General features: G+C 41.8%; 1 protein-coding gene across 7 annotated transcripts; it reads left to right on the top strand.

The window, feature by feature from the left end:
* Positions 1-774: 774 nt before the first annotated feature.
* Positions 775-12,787, top strand: LOC100285737 (thiamin pyrophosphokinase 1). 7 transcript variants are annotated; one of them, XM_035965926.1, is made up of 8 exons: positions 834-999; positions 1,170-1,271; positions 2,223-2,442; positions 2,527-2,623; positions 10,042-10,114; positions 11,455-11,556; positions 11,698-11,947; positions 12,301-12,787. In XM_035965926.1, exons 3-8 carry the CDS (start codon positions 2,283-2,285, stop codon positions 12,420-12,422), a joined length of 804 nt encoding a protein of 267 aa, XP_035821819.1. In that variant the 5' UTR covers positions 834-999; positions 1,170-1,271; positions 2,223-2,282; the 3' UTR covers positions 12,423-12,787. The 7 variants fall into 7 exon arrangements, with proteins under 7 accessions (XP_020405386.1, NP_001152100.1, XP_035821819.1 ...); XM_035965924.1 differs by having other exon boundaries at positions 10,042-10,159; XM_035965927.1 differs by having other exon boundaries at positions 834-1,060.
* The last annotated feature ends 1,018 nt before the right edge of the window (positions 12,788-13,805 follow it).

Here is a 13,805-nt window from a genome sequence, read left to right as displayed (position 1 = left end):
TTACACATTTTTACATGCACATGTGGACATTTGTGGTTGGATTGATGCTCGGAGCATGGTTGCGTGGTGGCGTGGTCGACTCGGTGTCTGGTCCGAACACGACCCAGGCGTCTGCATGGGCTTTCTATACCTCTCAAAAGTCAAGGGCTCCCAATATACTTATATATATATAGATTCCCTCTGTCTCAATTTTATAATTTGTTTGTCTTTTGGCTAAGTTTGACCGACTCGTCTTATATAAAATTTTCGTGAAAAAACTAAAAAAATTGAATTTCAAAACTAAAATATTTTAAATGCTAAACAATACTGCAGTAAAATTTATAATCATTATGAATTTTCTGAATAAGACGAGTCAGTCAAATTTAGAGAAAAAAATTTAAACCAATTATAAATTAGAATTTAAGGAGTAGTTTTTATGGACAATCTGTCTTTATTAGTATTGTCGGATGTCCTGGGAAGGAAACTGTCATCAAAGATTACCTTGTATAGGCAACGACTAATATATAAGCAGTCATTAGGTGCAAACGTGTAAGCAGCTCTCTTTGGTTCGTTGGATCTAGATCCAACAGTATGTGTAATCGTGGTTTGTTAGTGGCCTTTTTATAAAACTACACGAGATGGTGTTGGGAGGATTTAAATGCTAAATATTGTATACGGTTAAATTTAGATATGACAAGTCAAAACTCAAAAGACATGTTTGTACTCTTGTACATAATGGTTGTTTACATAATAGTCGAATACAAGGTATACCCGTTACCGTTGGAATGTTTTGGCGTGGTCCCGTTTGACGGCGCTCGTGAGAACAGTCCATGTCCGTCGCAGCACATCGAGCGGCTACAACCAACTTCAGAATTCTGAAAGGGACACACCGTCATACCGACAGCGAAGACCTTTGCCGTTTTTATTCTTCCTCCGTCTCTGCCTGTACAGCGGCGGCTTGGCCACCTCTGAGCCTCAAGCCCTCAACCTCCCTCTTCGGCGCGTAACGTCAGTCCTCAGGTGAGATCTGCTTGCGCCTCAGTGTTTCCTGCGCCGTTTGCGGTAGCCTGTGATGTCGCACGTGAGCTCTCTCCATTCTTTTCCTTCTCGGAGTTGGTTCTGTTGCCCCTTGTGTTTCTCTCGGTTCTGGGTTCCGAAGCGTGACTCCAGTCCTTGCCAATCGATTTTAGTGCCTTCCAGGGTTACGGCTGCTTAGTCAAATCGATCTCACCGGGATTGCGTAGTTCCAGGCATATGGTGTCGACTTTGGGAGGGGAGGTGCAGAATTTCAGGTTATTCTTTGTCTTGTGTTCTAAAAGATATTCCCCACATCAATAGGCTGGGAAGTTCTCCTTTTGAGGAGATTTTGGCATATAATCAATGACTATAAAATAGTATGGTTAGTTCTGATGTAGATGCCGTTTCTGCATTTGGGTTCTCCAGAGTCTGAATTTGCTACTACGAAAGCAAATGGAGTAATCATGGCATATGTCAGGATAGTCAGCTTGTATTACTAAACTATTTATGTGAATGCCATTGGAACATAGGTCTTGGTGCAAGCAAACATAACCTCATATGTTTTACATGATGGAATAAACAAAAGAATAATGCTCAAGATGAGTAAGCACTGTGCGTGGGGCGTCGTCGTGTTTTCTTAGGCCATGTATGGCACGTCTTGCGGAGTTGGAGCTGCTTGTCCCTTGGGTCGAGCTCAACATCGATAACTCTGGATGGGTTGTGGGGGGGGGGGCTTCGTTGTCTGAGCTGTTTGTGCATTCTGTATAAGTTTTTGGGCTCGGTTTTCCTTAAAACTAGGTCAATTCTATACTTCTTAATTGAAAGGCAGAGCTTCTGCTGTTACGTTCAAAAAAAAGTAAGCGCTACAAGAATCCATCCTCTCTTCCATTCTGTTACACTGAAAAATCATGTAGTAATTGAATCTTAACTGGGGGCATAGGTGTATTCTTCTTCTTTTTCTTAGATAATGGAAAGAAATATCGATATGTAACTAAATGTTAGTGCTTAAAATATGTGGTTATTGTTGCCTGAGAATCAATCAAATTGTGTAGTGCAGTTTTGTTGGATACTTGACTAAAAAACTATTAATACCTAGAGTCCCACATCTCAAGACAGACCTTTTAGGGAACATAAAAGAAGACCCTTTTGAGCAGTACCGCACAGAAGAAAAAAATGATTGTCATATAATGGCATTGGCATCAATAATAGTTGTCTTTCGTATATAGGTATTGGCAGCATAAAGTGTTAGATTTGTCCTTGATTGAGGTACCCCTTCAAAGGTCAAGATGTTGTGGCGCGCAGTACGCAGTATGGATGTAATAATGCATTCTTCGAGTTTCCTTCTTCCGAAACTGTATCAACCTGTCAACAAACCAGTCAAGAACTATGCTTTAGTTGTTCTAAACCAGCATCTTCCACGATTCATGCCTCGACTCTGGGATCATGGTAACTAGACATAGCTCATCTGTCTTTCCTATATTTTTGTAGGAAAGTATCATTAAAACACATTTGCATTTTGATGTAGAACAGCAAACTTGAGGATCTGCGCTGATGGAGGAGCTAATCATATTTTTGATGAGATGTATCAGATAACCAATGATGAAGACAAAAAAAGCACCAGAAATAAGTGAAGTTTTTTTCTCCATTATTTTATACTAAAGTGCTTATTAAGTTTTCAACATTCTTAAGATCATATTCTAATAGGAACTGCCATACCACCATTTTTATTGATCTTAAAAAAACTAATGATTGTCATTTTACTCCAAAATAGTTTTCTTCACTAGATAGTTGTGCCTTATGCAAAGATAGATAGCATGGCTTAGTATCTTATGGGTTTGACGATGAGTTGTGATTGTTGGATTGGATTTTGTTTCTTAAACAGTTGAGTTTGATTGGGTTCGCTTAAGCTATGGGCCAATATTGTGTGGCAGGTTAAGTTATTTCTATATCTCATTCAACATTTAATTAGAAAAAGAAGGATATCATAGGTTCCCTTGTCCCAGTGATTTAGAATGGCGGAATATGTGGTAGGGAGGCGACCTGTGTGGCAGTTGTTGCAAAATAGATGAAAAGAAGGATATATGTGAGGACTCTTGCTCTTGCTCGAAGCCAATCTATACGCTAAGTGTAGAAGCATTATTGGCAATGAAACATCAATACATTTTTGATGTCGAATACACATACGTCCTACTTGTTACAATATGTTATACGTAGGCTACGACCGTAGTTGTCTACGATCCTCTTGGGCTAGATTAGAAATCGACTCTAATTATATGTTAGAGATAAAATAGAATAGGACTATATGCGTCGAGTTCATTTAGAGTCGGAGTGAGTTAGAATGTTGTAACTAAGTAGAATTTCTCTTGTAATAGGCGGCTCTTGTCTGTATAAATATACAACCCCATCGAACCTAGAGGTCAAGGGAAGCATTTTAATATCCTGATGTTGTGTTTCTTTCGTAGTATCAGGGCCACCTACTTCATCTGTTAGTCGGCGTCCTGACCAAGAGAAGTCAACATCAACCTCACCAGCAACAAGACCCCATAGCGTCATCCGGCTTTGTTGTACTAACGTCTCTCCTAGGGCAAACCATTGCTGTAAAGATCAACAAGACCAACTTCACATCCTGAAAAGCGCAAGTTCTGCCCATCCTTAGAGGTGTGCAACTACTAGTCTTCCTAGATGGCATGGCTATAGTGCTTGATGAGGAGATCTCTGCCAAGCAGGATGGCAAGATGATCGACAACGTCAACCCAGAGTACATCCGATGGATAGCACTCTAGTAGCAGGTCCTTAGCTTCCTCATGACATCCATGACTCTTGAGTCATGGATCAGGTTACCATCTACAAAACACCCCATTAGGTGTGGTCAGAACTATAGAAGACCTATGCGTCATAGTCAAGAGCCTGGACCGTAAACACACGGATTGCCCTGGCAACTACAAGAAAAGGTAATATGACAATGGTTGAATATATTGCCAAGATGAAATCTCTTGCGAATGAGATGGCATCTGCAAAGATGATTGTTGATGATGAAGAACTCGTCTTTGTAATTTTTGGTGGAACTTGATGAAGAGTACAATCTGGTGGTCTCTGCTCTGGTGGATCGTGTTGAGTAGGTCACCATAGTTGAAGCCACCTCCCAATTTCTCATCTTTGGCACCGGGATGGATCTACTTCATGGAGATCATCAAGCATTTGCTAATGTTGCTGGTCATGGGTGTGGAAACAACCATGGCTTGGCCATGTTCGAGGCAGAGGGCATGGTGTTCCTCCTAGTGACTATGGTGGCTACCAAGGTCCATCGTCATCTTCGTCTGATGGACATCTACAAGCTCTGTGCACTAACAAGATCTGTCAAGTCTACGACAAGGTAGGTCATATGGCCCTCGATTCCTGGTACCACTACGATGAGAGCTACACCTTTGACACCAAGACTGCAACAGCGGCCACCCATGGTGGTTATGGTGTCAACACCAATTTCTTACATGTTTTTGTGCCACAAAGTATCTAGTCTCAGTTCATTGTTTTTTAAAGACAATCATGTCTCACTTAAATATTTTTCTTGTCACTTTCTGATTAAGGATCTAGACATGCAGAAGGTTCTTCTCTGTGGTAGACAAGAAAACAGTCTCTACCCCTTATCAAGTTTTTGGCGAGGGGCTCTAGGTGCCATCAAGATGTCCCCTCACCGGATAGCCGCCTTGGTCATCCGTCCTTTTAGACTATTTAGAAGTTAGTTAGCCAAAATAAGATTTTATGTTCAAGTAAGTCAGAAGAGTATCTTTCAATGAAGAACTCGTCAGCAGGCAAAGAGTCATCATCTTCTCTATCCTACATCAACAAGTGTCTCATCAAAAACCCTTGAACTTGTGTTTTCAAATGTATGGGGTACTGCTTTGAAGTATGTAGGTCGAAAAAAGTATCATGTCAGTTTTATTGACGATTTCAGCAAGTTCACCTCGTTGAATTTCAGAACATGGTTGAGCACCACTTTAACACGAAGATCATTGCTATCCAAACTAATTGGGGGGATGAATATCAGCGTCCGAACTCGCTTAGTGTCTTGTCCTCATGCTCACCACAAAGTGGTCCTGTTGAAAGAAAGAGTCGCCACATAATAGAGGTTGGCCTATTTTACTTGTACATGCTTCAATGCCACTTACATTCCGGGATGAAGAATTTGTTGTTGTTGCATACCTTATAGATCACACACCCACCATGTTGCTTGATTATTCATCTTCTTTTGAGAAAATATTTCAACAACCTCCTGATTGTTCATCTCCCAAGGTTTTAGGGTGTGGCTACTAGCCTAACTTGTGTCCTTACAACACTTAGAAGTTGTTATTTAGGTATGTTTGTTGTGTTTTTCTAGGATACAACACTACACAACACTATGCATAAAGGGTCTCTGATCATCCACTGGTTTTATTTATATTTTTCGAGATGTTTTTGAAAAAACTCGGCCGGTAGGGGAAAGACCACCCCCACGGCATTGAATTAAGAAGAAGCTCAATCGGAGCCCCGACCGAGAAAGGTCACGAAAGCTGGTCCCCGTGCAACATGAGGGTCCGCCCCTATAGGCCAGATCGTGCTTTGAGCCCTCCCAGCCCCTACATGAGGATCTGCCCCCCATAGGTTAGTCCATCTCGTGTGCACATGACCAGGGAACCAGCGAGTGACCTTTTTTAACCTCAGCCTGAAATTTGCTCCCACTGGGATTCGAACTCAGGACCTAAGAAGTGCTACTCAGGCCACCTAACCAACTTGGCTAGAGGCCCTTTCGTCGAGATGTTTTTGATGAAGAAGCTTTTCTATTTGCTGAGCTTCACCCTAATGCTGGTACAAACACTAGACAAACGCAGACCCAGACCCCTAAGAACCCCAAGGGTGTCTGTCGCAGACAGATGCAGACCCCTAAGCCCCAAGGGTGTCTATCGAGTCGGTCGGGGTTCATTTAGTGGGACGATCTCTTGGTCGGACAGAAAATAATTTTTGGCGTTCTGATGGACACATCCAGTTGTATCCTTTTTGGTAGGATCTAACGGGTATCCTTTGTTGTTGTTCCCATCAATCTCCCGTCTATAAGTGTCTACGCTTTCCTGGAGGGGGTGAACATGCTGACATTGTTAAGGTTGGTGTGAATCTCGTGTCCATTGTGTTGTAAACGAGTAGTCCGAGCGAGACCTAGGATTCAACCGGTGAGGGATCTGTCCTATTAGGCAGTTCCACGTGGTGGGTGCCTAACCCGCTGGGGCGTCTCATTATATAATCCTTCCTTACTCAACCCTGTCTGGACTTGGTAAGTTTGAGCGGCAATGTTGCCCACGCCTTGAGGGGATTTGCAGGGGAGTGCTAGGTATGACACTTGAATGGTTGATCGAGATTCCCCATGCATACCAGTGCGGTTAGTCAGTGCCCCTACCATTGAGTTGTCAAATATCACTTAAGAGGGCTCGCTCATAATTGCCCCACACCCATTTTTGCCGATTGACAGGCTAACGATTGTGGTTGTTTGGGACGGCCTATAAGGGCATAAATTCGACACTAGGATGTAAAAGACCGGTGGCTTCTTCCCTACAACACATGGGTGTAATAGTAGGGGTATTGAACGAAGTCAGGTTTTGGGAGTTGTACTCGTAATGATTTGAAGCCTGGTCGCGGCTGTTGCGCATGCGACATAGTGGTCGAGGCGGTTGGTATTCGTGAGTCGGCGTGCGACGTGGGACTGGGTGGTCCACTAGCTAGACGTCAAGAATGCCTTTCTTCACGGCACTCTGACCGAGACGTTCCGCTCACTCGGGCCTATGTGCAAGCTTAACCGCTCCTTGTATGTCCTCAAGCAGGCGTCACAGGCCTGTTACAATCGCTTCGCCTCCTATTTGGCCTCTGTCGGCTTCATTGAGGCCAAGTCAGACATGTCCCTGTTTATCCTTCGGTGCGTCAATGACACTGTCTACCTCCTGCTCTATGTCGAGAACATCGTGCTTATGGTGTCCAGCCCCGCCCTCCTTTGGCGCACGATCGCCTCACTACATCGTGAGTTTGCGATGAAGGACTTGGGCCCTCTCCACCACTTCCTGGGGATTGTTGTGGAGCACCACCCCCAAAGCCTCTTCCTTCACTAGTGCCAGTACACCATCAGCATTCTCGAGCAGGCCGGCATGTCCGACTGCAAGCCTTGCTCCACGCCCGTTGACACACATGCCAAGCTCTCCGATGACGACAACGACATGATGACGTACCAGAGTTTTGTCGAGGCTCTCTAGTGCCTCACCTTCACCCAACCCGACATCGCCTACGTCGTCCAGCAGGTGTTCCTTCACATGCACACCCCACGGGAGCCGCGCCTCACTATCGCAAAGCGGATTCTTTGCTACCTTCACGGCACCCTCGACCACGACCTTCTTCTCCGCCCCTCTCTGGCCTTTGAGCTAGTCATCTACACTGATGCTGACTGGATCGATTGCCCTGACACCTGCTGGTCCACCTCTGGCTATGTCTTGTTCTTGGGACCAACCTCGTCTCCTGGTCGTTGAAGTGGCAGCCCGTCGTCTCCCATTCTAGCGCTGAGGTCGAGTATCGCGATGTGGGCAATGGCATGGCCGAGGCCTCCTGGCTTTGCCAGCTGTTTCAAGGGCTTCACAACGTCAAGATGATCTATCTCTCCAATCCAGTATAGCACCAGCGCACGAAACACGTGGAGATTGACCTCCACTTCATTCGTGAGCATGTCGCTGTCGGTGATGTCCGTGTCCTCTGCGTCCTGACACCTTCTAGTTTGCCGACATCTACATCAAGGGCCTCCTATCCACGATCTTCTCGGAATTTGGGTCCAGTCTCAACGTCTATAATAGCTAGAGTTGCGACTGCGAGGGGTATTAAACAATTGTGTGGTTTTGTCTATTGTAATGGGCTTGTCCCAACCCATATACTATTATTATATGTATGGATAAGCCTACCCTAATCAGGGTTAGTGAAAGGGAAATGGACTCCAATCCATTTCTAGATTTGTTTTGGTGCTTGATGACCATCACAATCATGTGAGCTAACTATTTTGCTAAATTTATGATTACAAGTTCATAAGATCAATGGTTGTGTTTTTATGTCAAAAAACATCTCAAATCCAGCCAAAGAGGGGTAAAACTTGGAAAAGATGAACTTGTAGTAGTTTCGCAATTTGTGTTAGACTTTGTGTGTGTGTGTGTGTGTGTGTGTGTGTGTGTGTGTGTGGGCCGGCACCACTGTTGGGCTGTCGGCCCATTAGGGTTAGGGTTGTGAGTCTATATATTGTACCCCATCTCCTATCAATACATCAAGCACTTACATTATTCTACATGGTATCAGAGGTTAGGGTTAGGGTTTCTCCCAAGCACTTACATTATTCTACAGTTTGGATAAGTTCTAAACATCCCTAGGAACCTATTTGATCTATCTAGAGAGATTGGAAAGCTCAGATTTGAAGTTTCACCCTTTTGAAGCTAAGTTGAGCTAAAATCAGAATATGCCTTAGAGATATCAAATCGACCAAAATCTGTCACTTAGACTAGTTGACTAGTCTCTAGATATGTTTGTATAAGTCATAGGACCAAAATCGAGTGCCCAGAGAGGTTGTATACTCGGTTTCGACCGGCTGGTGCACTGGACCTCCTCGGTGGCGCACCAGACCGAGTTTGCAGAGAGGGTGTAAATGGATTTCACTCGACTGGCGCACGGGACCCTCGGTTCGGCGCAACGGTTGGCTTCAGCTTTCAATGGTCGAACCTGCGTGGCATGGTCTGTTGTGCCACTGGATCGATACTGTTTATTCTGACCTCGTCAGAATGGCTACACGCAACACAGTCCGACAGAGCTCCAGTGCACATTGTTCATGGTTCGGTGCACCTGCAGACTGTGCAATTTTTGCCCATTCACTTCAATGGCTATATGGGTAGTTCGAGACTATAAATACACCCCCAACCAGCACATTGAAGGTACAAGAGCTACACCAAACATCTATACATTCATTGCAATAACTCCAAGCCATTCAAAGCCTCCTAGGTGCCACTTTCAAGAGAACTGAGCTAGAAAAGAGATAGTGCCTTACGAGTGTGATCGAGTTGAGTTTGTTGCTAAGTTCTTGTGCTCTTGTGATTGGTTTTCTTTTCCTCACTCTCATTCTTGTAAAAGCTAGCGAGAGATTCCGTGTTGTGTGGAGATCCTTGCAGAGACTCCAGTCTCTTGATTTGAGAAAGGATACTCAAACTCGATTTAGATGATCGCTTGAGAGGGAAAGGGTTGAAAAAGACCCGTCCTAAGTGGACTCCTCAATAGAGACGTAGGTTTTTCTGGAAACCGAACTTCGGTAAATAAATCGCCCGTGTCTTTTGTGTTGTGTTATTTGCGATTTATTCCTCCCTTCCCTCTCCTAAGTTCTCTTTCTCGTGTTTGATTCTAAATTATTTGTGTTGCTTCCGACAAAATTCCGCAATCATAAGAGCAACACTAGCAAGAAGAACATCTCCTTCACTCTGATTAATTTGCCTCTCGTTCTAACACCTAACCGGGGTTCAAGTTTTTGTATTTAGTGATAAATTTTAGGTTTCGCCTATTCACTCTCCTCTAAACGACTTTCAGTTAGGGTTTCATTTCCTCTAACAAATAGTACTGCATGCGTCCAGTTCATTTAAAGTAAGAGTCGGTTGGGATGTTGTAACTGAGAAATATGTGCCACCGGTCCTCCTTTGCTACACGATCTATACATCTGCTTGCCATCAGCCCCTGCCTGTGCCTTCCGACATCCTTATTTTCTGGTAACTGGTTAGAGCCGAAAATGAACTTTGATTATCAGTGTTTATTTTATGGAATCCTGTATGTTATGACTCTAGATTGATTCTAGCATACATGATTGTTTTTCATACTTTGATGTCATTTTAAGTAGGGTTCGTATACTATGCTTTTTCTAGATGCTTGTTCTCTGTTCTCCCCTGAGAAACAGGAAAACAAGATTTTTTAGGATTCATCTTAGTATCGTACCTAATATCATTATTAATTGCTATTATCCAGGTATGTTCCAGAAATAATTGAAGGGGACATGGATTCTATAAGACCTGAAGTAAAACTGTTCTACTCTAGTCAGGTTCTTTTATTTGCGCTTTGGTTTCTACATTGTTTACCCAGTCAGGTTTGTGTATTGCAATCAGTTCATACTGGATGTTAAGTTAGTTGTAACTCCCGTAAGAATTACGCAGGCAGTAGTACCATCACTTATCCTAACACCTTTTAAAGCACCATTGTACTCATGGACAGCAAAAAGAATTAAAATCAACTTAGCACCAGGCAATTGACTATTGTGCATGACATCTTATTTGGAAACAAAATACTAATCCTTCTCAAGGAGCCCATCGGTCATTGTGAATGACTGACTCTTCAATCAAATTGCTATATTAACTGCAGAAATTTGAAATCCATTAGAAATTTGAAATCGTATGAATGGAAGCTTGTTTTATCGTTATGTACACCTTAGGATCCGCCGGTCCTATCTTGACTATAGTCAGAGCTCAGGATGAATGCTGGCTTAGTGACTCTGGAGGAAATGCCAATTATTTTGGTTTTTATGTCAACAAACTTTCTGTTTTCTATTTACTATGTTAAAACAAATAAATTATTTTATACTTAAATAATTTTACGCTTCTATCTGTTGCATACCTGAATTGAAATGAGCTGGTAAATGTCTGTTTGAAATAATAAAATATTGCATTAACCAAAGCATGGACTTTCTTTGTATTACTCTAGTTTCCACACATATGAACTTTCTTGAAGTGTTTTAAAAAAACTCGGCCGGTGGGGAAAAGACCGTCCCCACGGTATTTCACTAAGAAGTGCTCAACCACAGTCTGGCCGAGAAAAGCCACGAAACCTGGCCCCCTCATACATACATGGGCATGTCGCCCCCTATAGTTGGGGCCTTGACTCATGCTGAGGCCTAACCCACATGACCAGCCCCTTACATGAGGACCCGTCCACCATAGGTTGGTTCACCCATGTCGACAAAGGGATCCAACGGGTGACTTTTTTTAACCTCAGCCTGAAATTCGCTCTCACGAGGAGTAGAACCCAGGACCTAAGGAGTGCTACTCGGAAGGAGTGCTACTCAGACCACCTAACTAACTCAGCTAGAGACCCTTTCGCTCCCTGAAGTGTTTAGTGTTTAACAATCAACTTAACTTTTTAAGGTGAGCATTAACTAGACTTTGATTTTACTAAATGTTGAAGAATACTGCACACAAGTTTTATTCATTCATTGAACTACTTAGCTGGCTACTGGCCAGTTATTGACTATATACTTTGGCATCTAAATTTTATGATCAGGTATTCATATGCCATTCCATATAGAATTTGAATCTATTACCAGTGGATTAATTATACTGTAGATGTTATCAGGATGTCATGATTTTAGTAAACTTCTCCTATTTTCAGGGATCCAAAATTTCTGATAAGTCACATAACCAGGAGACAACAGATCTACACAAATGTATTTCTCGAATCCATCATTGTACGCCTGATGATGAAAAACCAAATGTAAGTGGCAATCTTATTATTTGGTCTTGATACTTCTCTTGTTTCTTCTTCATAGTTGTTGGTAGTTTCTATCAACATTAGACTCACATCTGTACAAAATTCATTGGCAATGAAACTTATTTTTTTCATCAAATACTGTAGCTCTGTGTACTTGTTACTGGAGCACTAGGTGGAAGGTTTGATCACGAGGCGGCAAATATCAATGTTCTGTATCTGTTTTCGGACATGAGGATTGTCCTCCTATCAGACGATTGCTTGATCCGACTTCTTCCAAGAACACATCGCCATGAGCTTTATATTGAGTCGTCTGTTGAAGGACCCCATTGTGGGCTTTTCCCTGTTGGAGCACCATCAACAAGCACAACAACTACTGGCCTGAAATGGAATCTAAGTAAATTTCTTTGTGCTCTGTTGGCCATAAACGTGTAGAAGTTCTGGATTGAATTAATGGATTATTGGACTCATCTAACAAATCAAATTGATATATATTGCGTGGAAACACTGAAGACAATGGACGAAATAAAATGAAGTACATATATTATCAAGTTTATTCATGAAATATTAATCTAGTGCAAAATGAAACTCTTGCTGACATTTACATAAGCATTTAATTCCATAAGGATAAGTTTCCCTCTCAATTTTCATAGGGGATGTACATGAACAGAGTAGGATTTATGCTTTGTCTCATTTATTTTTTGGACCAGTAAGATTAGAGGTAGTATTGATTCTTTTCCCCACTTCCAGGTGAATCAAAGATGAGATTTGGGAGCATGATAAGCACATCCAACATTGTGCAGTCGGAGAAAGTAACTGTAGAATCTGATGCAGATCTCTTGTGGACAATTTCTCTGCGAAATCTGACATAAGCAGTTCCTAGTTTGTTATCTTTTTTCTTCTCTTTCCTGTCAAGTGGCAACCAAGCTCTTGTACAGCCACTTTTGTGTTTATGAGTTGTGTGTCTGGTAAATAAATACCATCTGATGACAAATCGATGAGGTCTCATCATTAGACAGGATGTCTACCACGATCTTGAACTGCTGATGAATTATGTGAATAACACGAGCAGGCATGATGGTTGTATCCTCTCTAGTTGTATAACTGTATTGTTGTACTTGCAACGGGGTTTCTTGTATAAAATTGTTCTCAACAGTTCACACTGTATGGTTGGATTTTGTAATGAGTCTGGCAATTGGGTACAGTGATATATGCTAATCCATCTGTTCTAATGTAAGACATTTTAGATTTTCTATTTACATTGCTTTTGATATGCATCTAGATACAATGTTATCAAACTGTCATTTAAGCGACAAAGCACTACATGTGTGATGCCTCATTAGATGTCTTGTCTTAGATGTCAGCAAATAATGTAAATATAGATCAAATGTGAGACAATTTTATATGGAAAACTCATGTGAAAATTAACCATGTACGCTAACCAACAATCTTTACTACATGAGTTTACATAATGCATGAAATATAAATGAGTCGTTTGTTCTTTTTGTGCGACTTATGAGATATATACATAGGACATAGTCCAATACGAAAATATTCCATTTGCCTCGTCATTGTGCCCTAGTTGTTTCACTTGTTCGGTTCCCACCTATTACTAGTTATTCCACTTGTTTGGTTCCCACCTATTAGAATCCAACACTTGGTTAAAGAATCCATGTTAAATGATTCAAACGAACAAATTTTTTGCTCTAACATTTAGATGAATTTCTTTTTCATCGCCTGTAATTAGTTATTTGTGATTCTTTAGTGGTTTCATCCCATCACAGATGACTCTCCAAATACATAGATCAATGGCTTTTAGGTATCATACCATTCTAGCACTCCAATTTATAAAATTAATGCTATTAAAGTGATGTGGCATAGAGGTACATATCCTTTTCTTTCTAAAATGTGTCGGCCCAATGACGTTTAGGCCAAAAGGTCCAAATTGAGCCATAGACTCTGATACCACATATAAGGGACCATGGCGCCTAATGGGGTGAGTTAAGCAATCTATTTATCTAACTAAGGCCTTTATTTTCTCGTAGTCAAAGCATATGCAATGAATAAACTATCTTATGTACAACTATGATTTGACTAAGTGTTGTTATCTTTATCGCAAAGAGTTATGCAACCTACTTTCAAACCTATCAGTTTGTTTATAATCTAAGCTAGGAAGGTAAAGCACACAACCAAAATATACAAAATAAACACATAAGCTTAAATATGGCAAACATACAAACTCTTATTGGTAACTC

Source organism: Zea mays, chromosome 3 (genome assembly GCF_902167145.1).
Source record: "Zea mays cultivar B73 chromosome 3, Zm-B73-REFERENCE-NAM-5.0, whole genome shotgun sequence".
NCBI lineage: Eukaryota > Viridiplantae > Streptophyta > Magnoliopsida > Poales > Poaceae > Zea > Zea mays.
This window is presented reverse-complemented; position numbering and strand designations above follow the sequence as displayed.